General features: G+C 41.6%; 1 protein-coding gene and 1 long non-coding RNA gene across 3 annotated transcripts in view; both read left to right on the forward strand.

Annotated features, from left to right (window-relative positions):
• Positions 1 to 670: 670 nt before the first annotated feature.
• LOC139552461 (ephrin-B2-like) overlaps positions 671 to 23,206 on the forward strand; it is a 65,543-nt gene continuing 43,007 nt past the window's right edge. The window contains exon 1 of the mRNA XM_071364224.1: positions 671 to 1,718. Coding sequence (XP_071220325.1) covers positions 1,570 to 1,718 — 149 coding nt within the window. The 5' untranslated portion in view covers positions 671 to 1,569. The remainder of the gene's footprint in view (positions 1,719 to 23,206) is intronic.
• On the forward strand, positions 6,584 to 11,872 carry LOC139552462 (uncharacterized). 2 transcript variants are annotated; one of them, XR_011670436.1, is made up of 4 exons: positions 6,584 to 7,057; positions 7,614 to 7,858; positions 8,356 to 8,477; positions 11,028 to 11,872. It is a non-coding gene; the product is annotated as an uncharacterized lncRNA (long non-coding RNA). The 2 variants fall into 2 exon arrangements; XR_011670437.1 differs by lacking the exon at positions 11,028 to 11,872 and adding an exon at positions 10,623 to 11,011.

The raw sequence follows: 23,206 nt of genomic DNA on the forward strand, positions 1-23,206 counted from the left end.
CTAATGATTAGAGGGCATTTTTCATCTAGGAATGTGTGAGGATAATGGTCAATAGCTGCAACCTGGTCTCAGAGCATTGTGTATTATTGTGTACATAAATCTGGCCTCCAAGTATGAAATGTTACGTTTCATATGTATTCATTTGTGGATGTCCAGAATCCATTTCATATATGTTACACATTACAATTCATTTGTTACGAATTTGCAAAACATACAATATGTTACGAATTCGCAAAACGTATGTTACAAATTCTGGTTAGGTGCCAAACGTTAGCTAGCTTGCAATGTTAGCTAGGCTAGGGGTTAAGTTTAGGAGTTAGGTTAAAGGGTTAGCTAACATGCTATGTAGTTGCGAAGTAGTAAGTGGTTGAAAAGTAAAAATTACAAAGTTGTCTGTGATGAGATTCAAACTCGTAACCTTTGGGTTGCTCGACTTTTATATGCATACCCATCCACCCCGACCAACCACCCTACTTTTGTTTTTCCTTAAATAACCATCTGTCTTACATAACGTAACATATCTTACTAAATGGAGTATATTGGATGTAAGTACATAATAATACGAAATGCTCTGAGACCAGGTTGACAATAGAGCTACACTCTGGAACACACACATATAGGTTGGCATAGACCACTCCAGTCCATCCCTCCCCCTTCTCCTAGCTGCTCTCTATCAGTGTGAACCATAGTACGATATTTTGAGTTCAGAGCGTTGGAGAAGGATGCAACCAACCCAAAGCGGTATTGTGAACAGGAGAAGAGACCAGAATAAGTTAACCGGGATGCATTATTTTTGAATGCGCCAATTTTCACACCGACCCTTCGCCTGTCATTCAAGTTTGCTAGAAGAAGTTTAACCAATATTGTGCCATAATAAAAGATAACGGACGGATGGAAGGGGCTATTTTTGTCCGCTAAGACTCAAAGGGATAAAATAATGGAGACAACTCTGAAAGCAATAACGCGTTAAGCATTCAAGTGCTGCAGTGTTTATGAGAGCACAGAGGACAGGCAATTATCAATTTGGGTCAGTGAATGCTCGCTTATATACCATAGTCCAATGTTGTATGTGTGCAGAGGGAAATTGGAGCGAGCAAGCCTGTGCATCCGGATGGCAAGGTAGTCTATGGCACTTTGCAAAATAATAGATAAACGCCCACTATCCAAAAGTATCCTTTCAAGGTAGCCTATTGGTAGGAATTTACGCTGATAATCTGGACAATCGGTGCATATTCATTTGTCCGGGGTGGTGACATTTGGAGAGTGGGTGGACAGTCGCCTTATCATCATGCAATGTCCCGTAATTGCTAGACACGTTTCAAACCAGAAACCTACATGTGGCCGCTGATGCACTTTAAACGCAAGACTAGAGAGGTCGACACATTGTATCCCCTCACACATTCCAACTACTGTGAGTGTTGTCTCTGGTTGATTGTTTTTGTTGTTGAAGTTTTTCCTTAGGTGTTTGCCCAAGTCACGCTATAGCTGTACACTCCGAGGGATTTAGTGAACTTCGTTCGCACTCTTTGTCTAACTCGATTCCCCGTCCCTTCTTTTTTCGGGGGTAAAATGGCAGTAGAGAGCCAAGGAACAGGAATGGCTTTCGCGTTTTGGGACGGCTGTAATGGTTTGGGACTTATTTTTATTCTTCTTGTGGATTTACTGGGAATAACTGCAAGTAACATGGAACCTATTTATTGGAATACATTGAACAATAGGTAAGTGGTTAAACTTTAATTTTACATAGGCTAGCATACCGTACTTTAGATTTGTTATACATTTCCCCCCAAAACACATTGCTGTCCGATTATGACTGACTGAATAGCTAATGCAAAGGACACCGTTCCTTGACTGCCGATCAAAGCATGAAGAACAGTAGGTTATATTGGTGACATTGCATGCAGAGTGGCATTTGAAGACAGATATTAAATGCTTTACAATTACCACCTCATGGGGAACATACCTTTGGGACACTGAATTATTATTTTGTGAGCTTCGATTTCAGGTCTCGAATTTACATGGGTTTACTCAATATCCAACTCTAGACTAGCCTAGGCCTAGTTGTTGCTGGTGGAAGTGAGTGGTGGTGTGGATACTGACTTCGTTGGAGAGGATTACAGTCGAGGAAGACTGTGCCTGGAGTTTACTGGAAACCGGTCCTATTCAACAGATCGGTGTCCCTCCTATAGTTAAATATAGACCAGTGTAAAACCATAGCATACCCTTTCTGTCCATAGAGAGCAAGGAGATGGCAATGGGGTTGTTATGCGTGGAAATGCCTGTTTTGGGCAGACTGCTATTATGTCAGGGTTGCGTGAGAGAGGGAGTGGTCTTCACGCATGATTGCACCCTCATAAAAGGTCGCGTGCGTGTAGTCCGCTCGTTCGTTCCTCGATCCACTTCCACCTGTGCAGAGGTTGGAATCCACGCGAAATGAACAATATGAAAGCCATTGAGAACCTGGCCTGGATTTGTCCCACACTGTTAAAGCAAATTCCTCTTTTATCAAAGCTCAGACTCTCACATATTCTGGCAAGCATGCGGTAATTCCGCATCAATTCATTTGAAGATGTTTGGGGGTTTAGCCCAATGCAAGTAAGGGGGTCCGGGTCATCCTCAATTAGCAACAAAATAGGAATTTCAACAGCTTAAATGCATGGATTTGGTGCACATTGAGATGAACATTGAGATATAAGAGAGAAAATATTTTTCAGGTAACTTGCACCTTCCCACCTACCACAGCAGGCACTTCCAGTACTCAATTACAATAGCTACTGTGGGTCTCTACACTGGAGTACATACATCTACAGTGTATTGCCAAAAACTACCATACCACTCAACAACTTCAAACATACTCTGACCTGGCCAACGAGCCAAACTGATTGAAGAATCCCACAGTAACCTAACACACACACACACACACACACACACACACACACACACACACACACACACACACACACACACACACACACACACAGAGAGACACTTAACAGTAATTAGAATCCATAGAGCAGCTTTAAGTGGTAGCCTACTTTCTCTGTGTTGTCTGTTGCTGTCTCTTTTGTCTAGTCCTGTCCTGGTTAAGTGTCAAAGTAAACAATTGTTTTAATAGTAATTTCACAGGCTTTTTCACCTCACCTGATAATTCTTTGTTAACCATGTTTGACCTTTTCACTATTTGTATTTCACCTGTTATAATCTGTACAAGTAAATACAACTAATTAGAATGTATAGATCAGCTAGAAGGGAATACAGTCTCTGTGCTCAACCCACCTCTGTTCTCTCTCCATCTGCCCTCTTCTGTCACTTTCTCTGTCTTGTCTGTTACTGTCTCGTGTAGGGTTGGGTGGTTATTTATTTATATACTCAACAAAATTATAAACGCAACATGCATCAATTTCAATGATTTTATGGAGGTACAGTTCATAAGGAAATCAGTCAATTTAAATAAATTCATTTGGCCCTAATCTATGAATTTCACATGACTGGCAGGAGCGCAGCCATGGCTGGGCCTGGGAGGGCATAGGCCCACCCACTTGGGAGCCAGGACCAACCAATCAGAATGAGTTTTTCACCACAAAAGGGCTTTATTACTGATAGAAATACCCCTTAGTTTCATCAGCTGTCTGGGTGGCTGGTCTCAGATGATCCCGCAGGTGGAGAAGTCGGGTGTGGAGGTCCTAGGCTAGCGTCGTTACACGTGGGCTGCGGTTGTGAGGCCGGTTGGACCTACTGCCAAATTCTGTAAAATGACGTTGGAGGTGGCTTATGGTAGAGAAATTAACATTAAATTCTGTGGCAACAGCTCTGGTGGACATTCCTGCAGTCAGCATGCCAATTGCGCACTCCCTCAAAATTGAGACATCTGTGGCATTGTGTTGTGTGACAAAATTGCACTCTTAAATGTGCAAATTGCACATTTTAAGGGTGGCCTTCTATTGTTCCTAGCACCTGTGTAATGATCATGCTGTTTTAATAAGCTTCTTGATATGCCGCACATGTCAGGTGGATGAATTATCTTCGCGAAGGAGAAATGCCCTCTAACAAGGATGTTAACAAATTTGTGCACAATATTTGAGAGAAATAAGCTTTTTGTGCGAATGGCACATTTCTGAGATCTTTTATTTCAGCTCAGGAAACATTGGGACCAACAATTTACATATTGTGTTTATAATTTTTATTCAGTGTGTGTATACAAAAAAAAAAATGTTATGCTTTTTTTTAATGCTTTTTTTTAACCCACAAAACCATTTAGGCAACATGGATCCTGATCCAGGAGGGTATTGAATGTCTCTTATCTGGGTACCAGTCTTTTTAGCTAACATGCCACATGATGTCACTGCCAAAGAGACTGGCCTTAAGGCAATCTCAACGTTCAATATGCAGCTGGTTTTACGGCGGAGTTGCTCATTGGTTGTTGGAAATAACATTTATTTTCCATGACAACATGTGGAACCTCAAATAGAATTATAAAGTCAAAAACAAACATTTAGCTTTTAGATAGACAAGTTGTTTTATTTTTAGAAAATCTTTTTGAGGTTGGAATTGCAGGATGTATTTAGTTTGAGAATTTAGACGTGAGTTCGCAACTTTTGACACACTGGTTTTGTCTGGACAAACCAAAACCACATACCAACGTGTTCTGTGGAGAACAAGTTCCTGTATTTGGATAATTGTTTTGATTGGAGTATAGCTTTTTGGGCCCTCCGAGTGGCGCATCGGTCTAAGGCACCGCATCTTATCTCTTGTCTGGTGTTCCTCCATCATATCCTACTCTCCTGTTGCTGTCTCTGTCTTGTCTGGTGTCCCTCCATCATATCCTACTCTCCTGTTGCTGTCTCGTCTGGTGTCCCTCCATCATATCCTACTCTCCTGTTGCTGTCTCTGTCTTGTCTGGTGTCCCTCCATCATATCCTACTCTCCTGTTGCTGTCTCTGTCTTGTCTGGTGTCCCTCCATCATATCCTACTCTCCTGTTGCTGTCTCTGTCTTGTCTGGTGTCCCTCCATCATATCCTACTCTTCTGTTGCTGTCTCTGTCTTGTCTGGTGTCCCTCCATCATATCCTACTCTCCTGTTGCTGTCTCTGTCTTGTCTGGTGTCCCTCCATCATATCCTACTCTTCTGTTGCTGTCTCTGTCTTGTCTGGTGTCCCTCCATCATATCCTACTCTCCTGTTGCTGTCTCTGTCTTGTCTGTGTGAGTGAGTGTGTGGGGTTAGGGATGGCAGGGGGCTTCTGACATCTAAAGCAGTCGTGTATGCTTGGTAAACGACTGTAAACCGTTCTGAGTGCAGTCTGTCATCGCTCCAGGGGAAGTTGTTGTACAACTCTCCCCCTCAAATGGGCATTAAAAATTCATCCTTCACAGACTGCTCAATATTTAATGAATCGTCTGCTAATTGGCTGAGGATAAAAGCCTGCTTAACTGGGCTAAGCGTTTCAGATTAAAACATTTTAAAGATTGGGAAAAGAAAGGAAACACCGATACACAGTGTCAGGAGACTGAGCTCTCTGCATCTTCACATGGTCATCCTTATTACCCCCTTACACTGCCTTATATAGCCAGAGTGTTACACCCCCAGAGTAGGAGTGCATGTGATTTGTGTATGAGAAAGGAGTAAGTGTGTGTTTTATTTGCTTGTGTATTTTTTTGTTTGTGCATGTTGTTCCCAGGGGTGTGGGTATTTGTGTGTGTGTGTGTGTGTGTGTGTGTGTGTGTGTGTGTGTGTGTGTGTGTGTGTGTGTGTGTGTGTCCATTCCCAATCAGTCACTCAGCATCTGACTCAGTTGGGGTGTTTAGGGGCGAGCAAGATGAAAGATCATTGTGTGAGCAAACACTTGAGTTGAGAGAGAATCAATGTGGTCGAGCGAGCAGAGGACGGGTCCCGCAAACGCAGGCCAGCGTGGTGTACGCAAATTAAATTTGAGAGCTTGCGAGTATGACTTTGAGCGAACAGAACTGCATTGTCGCATGCAATAAATTAATTGGAGAGCAGGGATTTTTATTCCCCTGACTACATGTCAAGACTCAAATGACTGCACTCACAAATACGCTGCATCCCCACACGGATGTCTCCTCCCCATTTAACCCCAATTTTCCAGTTTGCTCTCCAAAATCCACCTTGCGCTCGGAACTTCATACTATCGTTTTAAAACAGGAAAATTCTACCCAATGAACATAGTGTGTAGCAGTCTACTGAAACGCAATTGGTCATGTTTTTGGATCAATCACGAATGCTCTAACCGGATTTTAGAGGTTTCCATAAGGTTAGGGTTAAACGTGCTACACATAGGGTTTATTTTAATTTTTGCATTGTAATTTCAGAAAATGTGCATAATATATCTGCAGTAATAATGGAGTGATAGTATTACTTACCCGCCAGTGTTGTGATTCGCTGATATTCGCCTATTGATTTCTCCCCCCGGAGTGGCATCAAAATTAGTCTGACTATGTGGCTGTGTTATCTAGTGGAAATCGCTTTGTCATCTCCAAAACCGCTTTTTGAAGCTGGTGGACCCAAACCAAAACTTTTGGTTTGGGTCCACCAGCTTCAAACAGCTGTAAAAATGATTGATTTTTATTGAAAATATATTTTACGGTGATTTAGATGATACAATAATTCCCTACAATATTCAGTGCTTGATCTCTCACAAAATCTGACATTGAGCAAACAGTGTAGAATTTTTGCAACCAGGAAATGACAGAGCGATTCCACTAGATAACACAGCCATAAAGTCAAAACAGCTTTCCCATTTTGACAACAGATGCCACTCCGGCAAGAGAAATCAATAGGCAAATATCACAGCCAATCACAACACTGGCAGATAAGTTATATTGTTAAACACTACAATTCCAATATTACTGCAGATATATTATCGACATTTTTGGAAATTAGAATGCACAAATGAATTGAAAAAAATTGTAACACCTTTTATGTTTAGGTTTAAAATCAGATTAAATAGGCAGGGTTAATGACTTTGGCTGTGGTAACTGGTGACCACCTATTTTTGAGCACAGAAGAGGAAAGGGTGAACGGTGGCTGACAATAAAGAGGTAAGTTTGATCGTTTTTCAGTAGAGAAACTAATAAACCAACTAGCTTAGCTAATCAACTATCATTTCAATATTGAAGTAGGTAGTTATTTGATATTCTGTTTTAAAAGCAGGTTATTAGGTTAACGATAGTAGGTAGGAAGCTAACGTTTAACTCTGGTTTAACCAAAGATGGTTTCGTTTTCTATACCGTCTCTGGTTTAACTAAGAGCATTGTAAGTAAGTCAACGAGGGGTTTAGTAGAGGAAGAGGGCTTGGAAGAGTAGTATGACTGGGAAGGAGTGGCAGAAGAGCGGGGAGAGGCATGGTGAGAACAGACCACTGAAGTATAAGAACAGACAGTGAGGACTCACTGTGGAAGAGGGCTATGATTGAGGAGGGGAAGTCGAGAGGTCAGGCTCCGAACCAAATAATAGCTAATATAGTAAAACGCTAAGCGCATACTTTAAAATGATTTGAATAGATTTGATCACTTTTAATCTGTCAGCTTTTGTGCAGTTACAATAAATGAGAATGACGTCAAAAACAATTCTCTCTCCATACCTCTTTCCATGCAGGTCCACTGTCACTAATATGTGGGGGTGAAGTCCCAATGGGCACAGACGTCAATTCAACGTCTATTCCACGTTGGTTCAGCGTAATTTAATTGAAATGACGTGGAAACAACGTTGATTAAACCAGTGTGTGCCAAGTGGGGTTGTTCTTTGCTCAGCTGACAGACCAGAGATACAGGAGCCCATTCGGTTCCAAGTTGCTTACCTTGGCTCTCCTCTACGTACAGCATTCTGGGGACTTCCAGCAGGTAACTATGACATCCACTAATCACTCCCGTAACTTAATCATTAGTGGTACTGAGACTTCCTCGAATTTCTTTGAAACTGTATGAAGGCATTGTGCATAGGACATTTGTCACATAGAGAGGATGATGACCAGATGGTTCTATTCGGAGGATGGGTATACTGAATGTATGTGATAGTCATTGCTAAATAATATGAGTAGTGGAAATAAGGGATAAAGTGAAAACCTATAGGAGGATAGCTCTCTACGAGGAGGGTTGGGAATGAAATGACAGCAGGCTGTTCAATACTGAGCCATACTGACTGACGTGTCGTGGATTGGTACAGTTTGGCTCAATCCAGTCCCAAATCATGTGCGATCACTTATTTGGCTAAATGATTATCCATAGTTGCCTCTTGATCCAGCCACAGCAGTCATAAAATGGACTGTTACCTTGAACTCCAATTGAACTCTGTCTATGACATTTCCCAACCTCTTATTTTCCTTTCTCTCTTACTCCAGTTGTTCTCAGGAGACGGTCAGTGTGCGTAGAGAGAACCTTGTTTGACCAGGTGGAGTCAGGCTTCTACATCATCGCCCTGGACCACTACACCAACAAGGCAGAGGACACCAACTTTGGACCAGTGAGTCACTAACTCATCTTATGCCTTACACAACTCAGCACATACACTGTAGAAAACATTAGGAACACCTGCTCTTTCCATGACATGCAGTTGAAGTCGGAAGTTTACATACACTTAGGTTGGAGTCATTAAAACTAGTTTTTCAACCACTCCACAAATTTCTTGTTAAAATTAACAAACTATAGTTTTGGCAAGTCGGTTAGGACATCTACTTTGTACATGACACAAGTAATTTTCCCAACAATTGTTTACAGACAGATTATTTCACTTATAATAACTGTATCATAATTCCAGTTGGTCAGAAGTTTACATACACTAAGTTGAATGTGCATTTAAACAGCTTGGAAAATTCCTAGAAAATTATGTCATGGCTTTAGAAGCTTCTGTTAGGCTAATTGACATAATTTGAGTCAATTCGAGGTGTACCTGTGGATGTATTTCAAGGCCTACCTTCAAACTCAGTGCCTCTTTGCTTGACATCATGGGAAAATCAAAAAATTGTAGACCTCCAAGTCTGGTTCATCCTTGGGAGCAATTTCCAAACGCCTGAAGGTACCACGTTCATCTGTACAAACAATAGTACGCAAGTATTAACACCATGGGACCACGCAGCCGTCAAACCGCTCAGGAAGGAGACGCGTTCTGTCTCCTAGAGATGAACGTACTTTGGTGCGAATAGTCCAAATCAATCCCAGAACAATAGCAAAGGACCTTGTGAAGTTGCTGGAGGAAACGGGTACAAAAGTATCTATATCCACAGTAAAAACGAGAATTATATCGCCATAACCTGAAAGGCCGCTCAGCAAGGAGGAAGCCACTGCTCCAAAACCTCCATAAAAAAGCCAGACTACGGTTTGCAACTGCACATGGGGACAAATATCGTACTTTTTGGAGAAATGTCCTCTGGTCTGATGAAACAAAAAATAGAACTAGTTGGCCATAATAACCATTGTTATGTTTGGAAGAACAAGGGGGAGGCTTGCAAGCCGAAGAACACCATCCCAACTGTGAAGCACGGGGATGGCAGCATCATGTTGTTGGGGTGCTTTGCTGCAGGAGGGACTGGTGCACTTCACAAAATAGATGCCATCATGAGGGAGGAAAATTGTCGATATATTGAAGCAACATCTCAAGACATCAGTCAGGAAGTTAAAGCTTGGTCGCAAATGGGTCTTCCAAATGGACAATGACCCCAAGCATACTTCCAAAGTTGTGGCAAAATGGCTTAAGGACAACAAAGTCAAGGTATTGGAGTGGCCATCACAAAGCACTGACCAATCCTGTAGAAAATTTGTTTGCAGAACTGAAAAACGTGTGTGAGCAAGGAGGCCTACAAACCTGACTCAGTTATACCAGCTCTGTCAGGAGGAATGGGCCAAAATTCACCCAACCTAAGCTCGTGGAAGACTACCCAAAACGTTTGACCCAAGTTAAACAATTTAAAGGCAATGCTACCAAATGAGTATATGTAAACTTCTGACCCACTGGGAATGTGATGAAAGAAATAAAAGCAGAAATAAATCATTCTCTCTACTATCATTCTGACATTTCACATTCTTAAAATAAAGTGGTGATCCTAACTGACCTAAGACAGGGAATTTTTACTAGGATTAAATGTCAGGAATTGTGAAAAACTGAGTTTAAATGTATTTGGCTAAGGTGTATGTAAACTTCAGACTTCAACTGTATACTGACCAGGTGAAAGCTATGATCCCTTGTTGATGTCGCTTATTAAATCCACTTCAATCAGTATAGATGAAGGGGAGACAGGTTAAAGAAGGATTTTTAAGCCTTGAGACAATTGAGAATTTTTATTTAACCTTTTATTTAACCAGGTAGGCCAGTTGAGAACAAGTTCTCATTTACAACTGCGACCTGGCCAAGATAAAGCAAAGCAGTGCAACAAAAACAACAGAGTTACAAATGGGATAAACACGTACAGTCAATAACACAATAGAAAAGTCTATGTACAGTGTGTGCAAACTTCCGAGAAGTTCCGAGACATGGATTGTGTATGTGTGCCATTGAGGGTGAATGGGCAAGACAAAAGATTTTAATGCCTATTAATGGGGTATGGTAGTAGGTGCCAGGCGCACCATTTTAGTGTAAGAACTGCAACGCTGCTGTGTTTTTCACACTCAACAGCTTCCTGTGTGAATCAAGAATAGTCCACCACCCAAAAAACATCCAGCCAACTGTGGGAAGCATTGGATTAAACATGGGCCAACATCCCTGCGGAACACTTCGACACCTTGTAGAGTCCATGTCCCGACGAATTGAGGCTGATCTGAGGGCAAAAGGGGTGCAACTCAATATTAGGAAGGTGTTCCTAATGTTCTAAAACCCCATTGGAAGAGACTACCCAAGGGTTCCTCGCCTCAGATCTCCTCCAATGGCTCTTCAGAAGGATGCGAGTGGAGAGGAAGTGAGGAGTTGAGCAGGGATGAATGGGGACAGAGCTCATGTCATTGTTTTAGGTGGAATCTTATGTTGAATGATACATGTATTATGTTTGCACTTATCTTTGTTCCACTTGTGCTCTTTTCACAGATGGCTCTGGCTTGCTGATAACATCTGATCTGATGAGACTCCCGATGCGATTTGACTTCTGTATTACTGACTGGATTCAATAAAACTTCTTTTGAGATTCTGTAATTGATAGACAGTGGTAGTTCCCAATCAGACAATTACTATAAAACAAATCTGTTTTCCTCAGTGCAATGTTTGGTGAATGCATGGCATTGTTTTGTTCTCAGTACTCCTTTTGAATGCTGTGTGTACTGATTCAGTTCTAAACGACCTTTGAGTCCATCCTCACCTCTTCCATTACTGCAATGAATTGTCCGGTCTGCTGAGAGGGTCATTGGGTACCACCTGCTCTCCATCGCGGTACTGCATAACTCCAAGGCAAGGAAGCATGCTGGAAAGATCATCGCTGACCTCTTCCACCCCCTCTGGCAAACGGTTCAGGTCAATCACGATCAAAATCTCCCTCCACCTGAACCATTTCAACCGGCCACCTGGTTCACAATGATCCTCTTATCCGCATGGACTTTGCACTATTCATCCACCGACTATGCACCCTGCACTATTCATCCACCGACTATGCACCCTGCACTATTCATCCACCGACTATGCACCCTGCACTATTCATCCACCGACTATGCACCCTGCACTATTCATCCCAGACCTGCATGACTCTTACATGCATCATTTAGGATGTAGCTTATAGTTCAGTCTGTAGTTTTTTAGCTTAGTGTTCATACTGTATGTGGATCTGTGGAAATTCTGTGTGTATAATGTCTTTATATTATGTTTATTGTGGTAGCACTGTTTCACAGTTTGAGGAAGCACATTTATAATAAAGCATTCTGTGCATCTAGCATTGCATTGCATTTGCAGACTTATGTAAGATATCTACTCATCACATTAGGAATAGTAGGCTAAGTCATAATTTAGGCTAATAATATAACAAAAACTACTGTTCAATGCATGGCGTAGTGGCATATAGTAGGCCTAGGCTTTATCAGATACATTTCTTCTTGTTTTCATAAACACATTTCATGCAATTCTACTACACTTGATATGAGACATTAGAATAATATTTTTTAATACGACAAAAATTACAGGGTAGTATAGGCCTATAGGCTACTGCTGACACTGACAAACAGATCAATAATAACAACCTAGTCTGCAACCATCTAATCTACAGTAGGCCTATGAAAAAGGGAAACACACATTTTACAGGCCTACCGTTTGGAAAGCAAACACCTACTGCTGAAAAGAGAAAGCTAATCTGTCTGTAGAGGATTTCAAAAATATTCTCAACAGTTTTTGAGCAATTTTGATTGAACAACGCTGTTTTCAAAGTAGCTTATCTTGAGATATTGGCAAGAGCGCATTTGGCCATCACCAGTGAGTAGCCTATGCTTCATCTTCATCATTGGGTGAGTCAGTGTCACTAGAACGTTTATTTTGTAGCCTAAAGGAACACCTACGTGAGAATGCTATTCATTGACTACAGTTCAGCGTTCAACACCATAGTGCCCTCAAAGCTCATCACTAAGCTAAGGACCCTGGCACTAAACACCTCCCTCTGCAACTGGATCCTAGACTTTCTGACAGGCTGCCCCCAGGTGGTAAGGGTAGGTAAAAACACATCTGCCTCGCTGATCCCCTCGGGTGCGTGCTCAGTCCCCATCAAAAAAGTTAGCTTGTAACAGTGAACCTTTTTGTGGGATACACATAAGACAATTCTAGGTCTTGTGGAATAAACTCCCCAATTCAATGGATTTGCAACCCTCTGCATGCACAGTGCATTCTGTCATCACATGTCCAGCTGATTCTCAAGATCTTGCACACTAATGAGATGCTATTGAGCCCACACTACTACACTGTCTGAGCCAAGGACTACATGCTTTCTGGTAAGTTAATTACAACACTGGGTGGGGTGAATATATTTTATATGACATATATTACTTTTTGTTAACTAGTAAATAGTAGCTTACAACAAAGTGTGTTTAAATCATTTCTAAGTTGTTAACAATTTCTGCTAGTTAGTTTTTTGCTACCATGTGGGTTTTAGCTTGCTTGACTGAGGAGTGTTAATTCACCTGTTTGCATACATGTTTCTTTTTAATATATTTATCTTACAAAGGAGTTGTTTAATCTAACTGCTTAACTATTTATCTGTACATAGAATTGTATTCATATATATATATTTTTTTTTTTACTCTTTACAGGAAAATGCCACGGCCACCCTAGTCATAGACTGTTCTCTCTGCTACCGCACGGGAAGAGGTACCGGAGTGCCAAGTCTAAGCCCAAAAGGCTTCTTATTAGCTTCTACCTCCAAGCCATAAGACTCCTGAACAGCTAATAAAATGTCTACCCAGAGTATTTGCATTGTCCACCCGCCCACCCCCTCTTTTACACTGCTGCTACTCTCTGTATATTATCTATGCATAGTCACTTTAACTCTAACTACATGTACATATTACCTCAATTACCTGACTAACCGGTGCCCCCACACATTGTCTCTGTACCGGTACCCCCTGTATATAGCCTCGCTACTGTTGTTTTACTGCTGCTCTTTAATTATTTGTTATTTATATTTTGAATGTTTTACTTATCTATTTTTTACCTAACACTTAATTTTCTTAAAACTGCATTGTTGGTTAAGGGCTTGTAAGTATGCATTTCACTGTAAGTTTTTTTTAACCTGTTGTATTCGGCGCATGTGACAAATACAATTTGATTTGATTTATACTATATACACTGAGTGTGCATTAATAACAACTTCCTAATATTAAGTTAAATAAAAAAAAATTATCACCCATCTTCACACAATACCCCATAATGACAAAGTGGAAACATGTTTAAAAAAACATCTATTCACATTTATTGAAAATTAAATACAGAAATATCTCATTCACACCCCTGAGTCAAAACATGTTTACAGCTGTGAGTCTATCTGGGTAAATGTTTAAGAGCTTTGCACACCTGGATTGTACAATATTTACACATGATTCTTTTTAGAATTCTTCATGCTCTGTCAAGTTGGTTGTTGATCATTGCCGATTTAAGTCAAACTATCTAGGCCACTCGGGACATTCAACGTTGTCTTGGTAAGCAACTCCAGTGTAGATTTAGTCTTGTGTTTTAGGTTATTGTCCCCTGCTGAAGGGGAATTTGTCACCCAGTGTATGTTGGAAAGCAGACTGAACCAGGTTTCCTCTAGGATTTTGCCTGTGCTTAGCTATATTCCATTTATTTGTATCCTAAAAAACCTTCCTAGTCCTTGCCGATGACAAGAATACCCTTAACATGACGCAGCCAACACCATGCTTGAAAATATGAAGAACGGTACTCAAATGTAACACTTTGTATTTCTGGACATAAAGTTCATTTATTTCCCACATTTTTTACAGTTTTACTTTAGTGCCTTATTGCAAACAGGATGCATGTTTTGTAATATTTTTATTCTGTACAAGCTTGCTTTTTTTCACTCTGTCATTTCGGATAGTATCGTGGAGTAACTACAATGTTGTTGATCCATCCTTAGGAAAAAACTATCACAGCCATTAAACTCTGCAACTGTTTTAAAGTCAACATTGGTCTCATGGTGACATCCCTGAGCAGTTTCCTTCCTCTCTGGCAACTGAGTTAGGAAAGATGCCTGTATCTTTGTAGTGACTGGGTGTATTGATTCACCATCCAAAGTGTAATTAATAACTTCACCATGCTCAAAGGGATATTCAATGTCTGCTATTTTTTTGAACCCATCTACCAATAGGTGCCCCTTTTTGCGAGGCATTGGAAAACCTCCCTGGTCTTTGTTTGAATCTGTGTTTGAAATTCACTGCTTGACACAGGGACCTTACATATACAGTTGAAGTCTGAAGTTTACATACACCTTAGCCAAATACATTTAAACTCAGTTTTTCACAATTCCTGACATTTAATCCAAGTAAAAATTCCCTGTCTTAGGTCAGTTAGTATCACCACTTTATTTTAAGAATGTGAAATGTCAGAATAATAGTAGAGAGAATGATTTATTTCAGCTTTTATTTCTTTCATCACATTCCCAGTGGGTCAGAAGTTTACAGATACTCAATTAGTATTTGGTAGCGATGCCTTTAAATTGTTTAACTTGGGTCAAACGTTTCGGGTAGCCTTCCACAAGCTTCCCACAATAAGTTGGGGGAATTTTGGCCCATTACTCCTGACAGAGCTGGTATATTGGAGTCAGGTTTGTAGACCTCCTTGCTCACACACGCTTTTTCAGTTCTGCCCACAAATCTTCAATAGGATTGAGGTCAGGGCTTTGTGATGGCCACTCCAATACCTTGACTTTGTTGTCCTTAAGCCATTTTGCCACAACTTTGGAAGTATGCTTGGGGTCATTGTCCATTTGGAAGACCCATTTGCGACCAAGCCTTAACTTCCTGACTGATGTCTTGAGATGTTGCTTCAATATATCTACATAATACATTTTCCTCCCTTCCTCCTTCATCTATTTTGTGAAGTGCACCAGTCCCTCCTGCAGCAAAGCACCCCCTCAACATGATGCTGCCACCCCCGTGCTTCACGGTTGGGAGGGTGTTCTTCGGCTTGCAAGCCTCCCCATTTTTCCTCCAAACATAACGATGCTCATTATGGCCAAACAGTTCTATTTTTGTCAGACCAGAGGACATTTCTCCAAAAGGTACAATCTTTGTCCCCATTTGCAGTTGCAAACCGTAGTCTGGCTTTTTTATGGCGGTTTTGGAGCAGTGGCTTCTTCCTTGCTGAGCGGCCTTTCAGGTTTTGTCGATATAGGACTCGTTTTACTGTGGATATACTTTTGTACCTGTTTCATCCAGCATCTTCACAAGGTCCTTTGCTGTTGTTCTGGGATTGATTTGCACTTTTCGCACCAAAGTACGTTCATCTCTAGGAGACAGAACGCGTCTCCTTCCTGAGTGGCATGACGGCTGCGTGGTCCCATGGTGTTTATACTTGCGTACTATTGTTTGTACAGATGAACGTGGTACCTTCAGGCATTTGGAAATTGCTCCCAAGGATGAACCAGACTTGTGGAGGTCTACAATTTGTTTTCTGAGGTCTTGGCTGATTTCTTTTGATTTTCCCATGATATAAATTAAAGAGGCACTGAGTTTGAAGGTAGGCCTTGAAATACATCCACAGGTACACCTCCAATTGAATCAAACGATGTCAGAAGCTTCTAAAGCCATGACATAATTTTCTGGAATTTTCCAAGCTGTTTAAAGGCACAGTCAACTTACTGTATGTAAACTTCTGACCCACTAGAAGTGAATTATGTGAATTATAAGTGAAATAATCTGTCTGTAAACAATTTTTGGACAAAATTACTTGTGTCATGCACAAAGTAGATGTCCTAACCGATTTGCGAAAACTGTAGTTTGTGAACAAGACATTTGTGGAGTGGTTGAAAACTAGTTTTAATGACTCCAACCTAAGTGTATGTAAACTTCCGACTTCAACTGTAACTGTATGTGTGAGATACAGAGATGAGGTAGTCATTAAAAATAATTTTGAACACTATTATTGCACACAGAGTGAGTCCATGCAACTTATTATGTGACTTGTTAAGCACATGTTTACCTCTGAACTTATTTAGGCTTGCCATAACGAAGGGGTTGAATACTTATTGACTTAAGACATTTCAGCTTTTCGTTTTAAATGAATACAAAATGTTTTCTAAAAACATAATTCCACTTTGACATTATGGGGTATTGTGTGTCGGCCAGTGACACAAAATGTCAATGTAATAAATGTTTAATTCAGGCTGTAACACAAGAAAATGTGGGAAAAATCAAGGGGTGTGAATACTTTCTGAAGACACTATATAACCTAAATATGGAGCACAGAATTTAAAAAGACAGATAGAACTTAATTTAGCCAATAAAAATGTTTCCAATATTTAAAGATTTGGTTTGTAGTCATAAATAGTCCACAATAATAACAATGGTATACAATAATAAAATGATAAAGCAAATTATTATAAATAAGAAAAAATAGAGAATTTGCAATGCAATTCCAAATCAAATGTTTATCGTCACATGCGCTGAATACAACCTTACCGTAAGTAAGTATTTCACCTGTTGCGCATGTGAAAAATAACATTTTATTTGATTTGGAATTATATTCTACCTGAAGCAAACACAGTAGACTGCATTTGGCCATTTGTGTGGTATTAAAAAATATTCTGCTAATGTCTTCTACCATGTTAATGACATTGAATTGCATGACATGCGTTTATAAAAGGCAACAAAAAACTATCTACATGCACATTTTTTGGGTCCATGTGTGGAAATCCTAAAAACATAACTGCTCAACTGTATGCCACTATGCAAATGCGATTAAAGATGCATGCAATGATTTGTTATAAAGGGGATCCCCCCAACTCAAGCCTCTTCCTGCGTCTATGGATCTGTGATAATGACGTTCTGCTCGCTCAAAGTCACACTTGCATGCTCTCAAGTTGAGTTTGTGCTCTCAACCTGCCAGTGCACTCGCTGGACCCATCCCCTGCTCCCTCGACCACATTGTTTTCTCTTAACTCAGTGTTTGCTCATGCAATATGATGTTTCATCTTGTTCGTGTGCACCATCTCGCACCAGTTCAACTTTGGAATCGGATTTGACTCCATAAGACTCGCCTTGTTTACACATCCAGTGGTGAGGAACAATCCACCCTGTCCTATACTCCTGTGACACCCGGGCCTGGCTCCACGAGGGGACAAAAGGGGTCTTCGCCCCTTCAGTTGAAACTTGTGCCACCTCAGTTTAAGTTTTATGTCTCTATATAAAAATAGCAAAATGAAAATTATTGAATGACAGTATCTCCACTGCGCTGTATCAGCACTATAGACAGAGCGCATGGCGGAGTGTGTGTTTGTGTGTTGGGGACTATGGAAAGCCACTGGGTGGTTATGTACAGTGGGGAGAAGAAGTATTTGATACACTGCCGATTTTGCAGGTTTTCCTACTTACAAAGCATGTAGAGGTCTGTAATTTTTATCATAGGTACACTTCAACTGTGAGAGACGGAATCTAAAACAAAAATCCAGAAAATCACATTGTATGATTTTTTAAGTAATTAATTTGCATTTTATTGCATGACATAAGTATTTGATACATCAGAAAAGCAGAACTTAATATTTGGTACAGAAACCTTTGTTTGCAATTACAGATATCATACGTTTCCTGTAGTTCTTGACCAGGTTTGCACACACTGCAGCAGGGATTTTGGCCCACTCCTCCATAAAGACCTTCTCCAGATCCTTCAGGTTTCGGGGCTGTTGCTGTGCAATACGGACTTTCAGCTCCCTCCAAAGATTTTCTATTGGGTTCAGGTCTGGAGACTGGCTAGGCCACTCCAGGATCTTGAGATGCTTCTTACGGAGCCACTCCTTAGTTACCATGGCTGTGTGTTTCGGGTCGTTGTCATGCTGGAAGACCCAGCCACGACCCATCTTCAATGCTCTTACTGAGGGAAGGAGGTTGTTGGCCAAGATCTCGCGATACATGGCCCCATCCATCCTCCCCTCAATAAGGTGCAGTCGTCCTGTCCCCTTTGCAGAAAAGCATCCCCAAAGAATGATGTTTCCACCTCCATGCTTCACGGTTGGGATGGTGTTCTTGGGGTTGTACTCATCCTTCTTCTTCCTCCAAACACGGCGAGTGGAGTTTAGACCAAAAAGCTCTATTTTTGTCTCATCAGACCACATGACCTTCTCCCATTCCTCCTCTGGATCATCCAGATGGTCATTGGCAAACTTCAGACGGGCCTGGACATGCGCTGGCTTGAGCAAGGGGACCTTGCGTGCGCTGCAGGATTTTAATCCATGACGGCGTAATGTGTTACTAATGGTTTTCTTTGAGACTGTGGTCCCAGCTCTCTTCAGGTCATTGACCAGGTCCTGCCGTGTAGTTCTGGGCTGATCCCTCACCTTCCTCATGATCATTGATGCCCCACGAGATGAGATCTTGCATGGAGCCCCAGACCGAGGGTGATTGACCGTCATCTTGAACTTCTTCCATTTTCTAATAATTGCGCCAACACTTGTTGCCTTCTCACCAAGCTGCTTGCCTATTGTCCTGTAGCCCATCCCAGCCTTGTGCAGGTCTACAATTTTATCCCTGATGTCCTTACACAGCTCCCTGGTCTTGGCCATTGTGGAGAGGTTGGAGTCTGTTTGATTGAGTGTGTGGACAGGTGTCTTTTATACAGGTAACGAGTTCAAACAGGTGCAGTTAATACAGGTAATGAGTGGAGAACAGGAGGGCTTCTTAAAGAAAAACTAACAGGTCTGTGAGAGCCGGAATTCTTATTGGTTGGTAGGTGATCAAATACTTATGTCATGCAATAAAATGCAAATGAATTACTTAAAAATCATACAATGTGATTTTCTGGATTTTTGTTTTAGATTCCGTCTCTCACAGTTGAAGTGTACCTATGATAAAAATGACAGACCTCTACATGCTTTGTAAGTAGGAAAACCTGCAAAATCGTCAGTGTATCAAATACTTGTTCTCCCCACTGTATGACTCCTTTGTTTTTCTATAAAAAGCGGGGGGGAAACGCTGCTTATCTGTGGTAGGCTACAAGAATAGCATTGTAGGCTACGTGAATAGCATTGTAGGCAACGTGAATAGCGTTGTAGGCTACATGAATAACATTGTAGGCTACGTGAATAACGTTGTAGGCTATGTGAATACCGAGATATATGCCTCCGCCTGTAATATTGGATTTGGATATATAAGGATGGGGTCAAGTCAAGTTTAGCTTGCAGTTAAAGCTGCTTCACTCACACCCCACCACTACAAAGTTTAGTTAGCTGTAAAAGGCGTTAGTGTTATTAGCGCTAACCAGCTAATATGCCACTGCCGCGATGCGCCGCCAAGATAATGGCTCAACAGCCCAATCCACCCCGACTATCCCTGACAATCTTGGAACAGAGGAGCCAGCCCAGGTTTGTACCCTAGTCACAGGTTTTCTGTCTAAAAAGTTAATTTAATAGCAACCAGTTTATAGGAAGAGAGTGGCTGGAATACTCAGTTACTGCAGATGCTGCATTTTAGTTCCCATGTCGAAAGTTCTGTGTTGGGTCCAGTGCTAACACAGACAAGGCCTTCACCCAAGCTGGGTATTCTAACTGGAAGCATGCTATTGATAGAACCAAAAGGATTCGCTAGGCACGCATGAAGCAAGGAGCTTTTTAAATGCACTGCACTGTGGAAAGAAAAATAAGTTGTATTCGGCTGCATTCACATTGGCAGTTTGTAATAGGTGAATTACCCTATCTATCTTGTAGCCTATATTCATTACCAAAATGGCCTTGCTTTAGTGTGTAGGGCGCTGTCCACTGAGCTGACACAGTGCAGTGGAGATGGGTTGCAGATTTTGCGCCAACCTGTCACTTCCAAAGCACTCAATGATCTCAGAGTCTCAGCATTTTAACTTTATGTTTATTGTGGTATATAATTCCAATGCAAGAACCCCCCAAAATTGTGCCCCCTCACCGATTTCAACTGTCCCCTTAGTCACTTTATCCTGGCGCCAGGTCTGGTGACACCTCCCTCTCTGACAGCAGTGTGTGTGTGTGTGTGTGTGTGTGTGTGTGTGTGTGTGTGTGTGTGTGTGTGTGTGTGTGTGTGTGTGTGTGTGTGTGTGTGTGTGTGTGTGTGTGTGTGTGTGGGTGTGTGGGTGGGTGGGTGGGTGGGTGGGTGGGTGGGTGGGTGGGTGGGTGGGTGTGGGTGTGTGTGTTTGGTTTACTATGAGTGTCTGGGTGTGTCTGTGTTAGGCCTGTGTGTTTTCCAGTCTAAATATTTAACAGATAAATAGTTTAGATTGGGGAGATTAAACGGTGTCAAATGAAGAGGGGCAATGGAAAGTCCAGTGGGTATGTTGTGTATGTGTGTGAATGGGTGAGCTGTCTGTATATGGGCAAACGTGCAGTGAAATGCTGCTTGTGAGACAAAACTAAAGTTTTCCATAGTCTTGTGAAAGTGACTTTGGAAAAAGCACCAAATGGGCTGTACCACTTGACCTCGGATTAGGGGTGTGCGAGTAAGGGAGGATAATCCTACACAACACAACACACACCCAGCCCTCTTGTGGAGTGCTCCACTGTCAGTCAGACAACAAAGCAGTCTGTGGGGATTACTCTCTCTCTCTTTCGCTCTCCTCTCTCTCTCTCCTTCCCTCTGTCATCTCTTCATTAGTGGATTCACCCTTTCATCACTTACTCAGTAGCTCGATCTCTCCGTGTATCCTCTTTTTTTCCTATCAACCACTTTCTCGTCCTTCATCACCTTCTGTTGAAATGTGAACAAATTTGTGGGGAATGTTACCACTGTTGTTACCTGAGATCAGGGACAGCGACAGAGCTATCTGGAACTGATTTATTATTAACACATGACCAGTGAGAATGTTACCAGTCAGAAAAGGGACTAGTGGTGGAAGCTGCATTTGGAGTGTTGATTGGGATTCTTGGCAGAAGATTAATCTGCTGAAATCTCTTCAGTAATCCAATGGTTTCAATAAATCTTGCCTAAGGATATGGACAGGAATCCGTTAAAGGGTGCATGACATAAAGGGCGTTTCTCCCTTTCACATGTTTGGTACGGGTATGGCTTACCTCCACACACTAACATTTGCTTTCTTCATTTTACACACCCTCGTAGCTACCTGCCAGTATTATTTTCAAATCCCCTTTCACCGTCCTTCTCATTTTTAATTTTCTGTTTCAAAGGTGCTTCCCTGGCAGGCCATCAAAGCCTTGGCAGAGCATGAGAGCGTGCTGTGGAGAATGGAGTAATTGCAGTCTTAAGATTGCACTGATGATGGTTTCACTGTGAGGTGGTGGGGGGTGTCTGACGACGTTCCCTCCAATATGAAATGAATTCTCAAAACAGTGCATCACTATAGTAAAAACACATGCTTGGCTTTTACCTTGTTTTTGTGCTTGTTTGATCTGAATTCTCTTTCAAACCTTTTCGCTAATTTTCCCTCCCATCTCTCCATGTGCCTCTCTCCCTCATATCTCCCTGTTTTTCTCTATCCCTGCCTTCTCTCTCCATCTCTGCCTGCACCTCCCTCTCTTTCATAAAGGTTAAGTGGTATAAATAATATTTTCTGTATGCCTCGCAGAGCGTTATGGATAATTGGGGGACCATTGAATGGAGAACAAGGTCCAAGAGCCATGTCAGCAATAAGAAAAAACATAAACAAACTATTCTGGCAAAGGACATGTAGTTGTTTTAACAAACCAGAGACAGATTTCCCTTTCAACATCCACCTAATTGAAACCAACTCGCTCTCTAGCTCTGTCTCTTTCTTTGTCTCTGACGTTGGATATTCAATATCTCCATCTTTCTGCTTCAAATACACACACTTCTCTCTTATGAAACTTTTTAATAAAAAGATATTACAAAGAATGAAAACCTAGATGTTCCCTTGCGTGCAGGTATGTGTGAGGGAGACAGGAATGAAGAAGGCAAAGTGAAAAGGAGGGAGAGAAGGGAGTTGAGGAAGGCAAGAAGGGTCTAGGGAGTTCTCTCTCTCCTCGGCACTCTCCGACTTTCTTCTGCACTCATCCTCCAAACAAAGAGAAGGGGTATTTGTAGTCTGCTCATCTCTAATCAACCATGTGATTTGGGTTTGATGAGCCTTTTCATGTGTGGTTAGAGTCCGGGGCCTCAGGGTGCATGTCTACCTCTCACAGCCTGATACAACTGAGAGTCAGACAAACGCAGCTCCGCTCCACAACGTTTAAAAAACGTCTACTTTCTGACCTCAGTGGCCTCAACTTCAGTTGTAAGGAACCAACCTTAGAGTGGAATGCGGTTGTTGCGTCTGAGCTCCGGCTGTGTCATGGTTGGTCTATGTGAAGGGCATCGTCTGAGGCGGACTGAGTCATGATGTAGGATTGTGGGTGCTATATCTCAGTCCTTAAATCATTAAATAACACCGATAAAGGTTCAAAACAACACTCAGAAAACACTTCAGATAAAGCAGCACTCAGTTATCAGGTCTGGGGGAGGCTCCTGGAAGGGCACGCTAGTAGTATTTCACCAAACGGCTGTTTTAGGGGACTGACGCCACAAAGTTCACATTTATACACATTTATACACCTTCCCAGCTCCGATTGCACTCAATTACGGTGTTTGTACAGTAGTTTTTACACCGCTGCATACTCG

Source organism: Salvelinus alpinus, chromosome 24, assembly GCF_045679555.1.
Source record: "Salvelinus alpinus chromosome 24, SLU_Salpinus.1, whole genome shotgun sequence".
Lineage (NCBI taxonomy): Eukaryota > Metazoa > Chordata > Actinopteri > Salmoniformes > Salmonidae > Salvelinus > Salvelinus alpinus.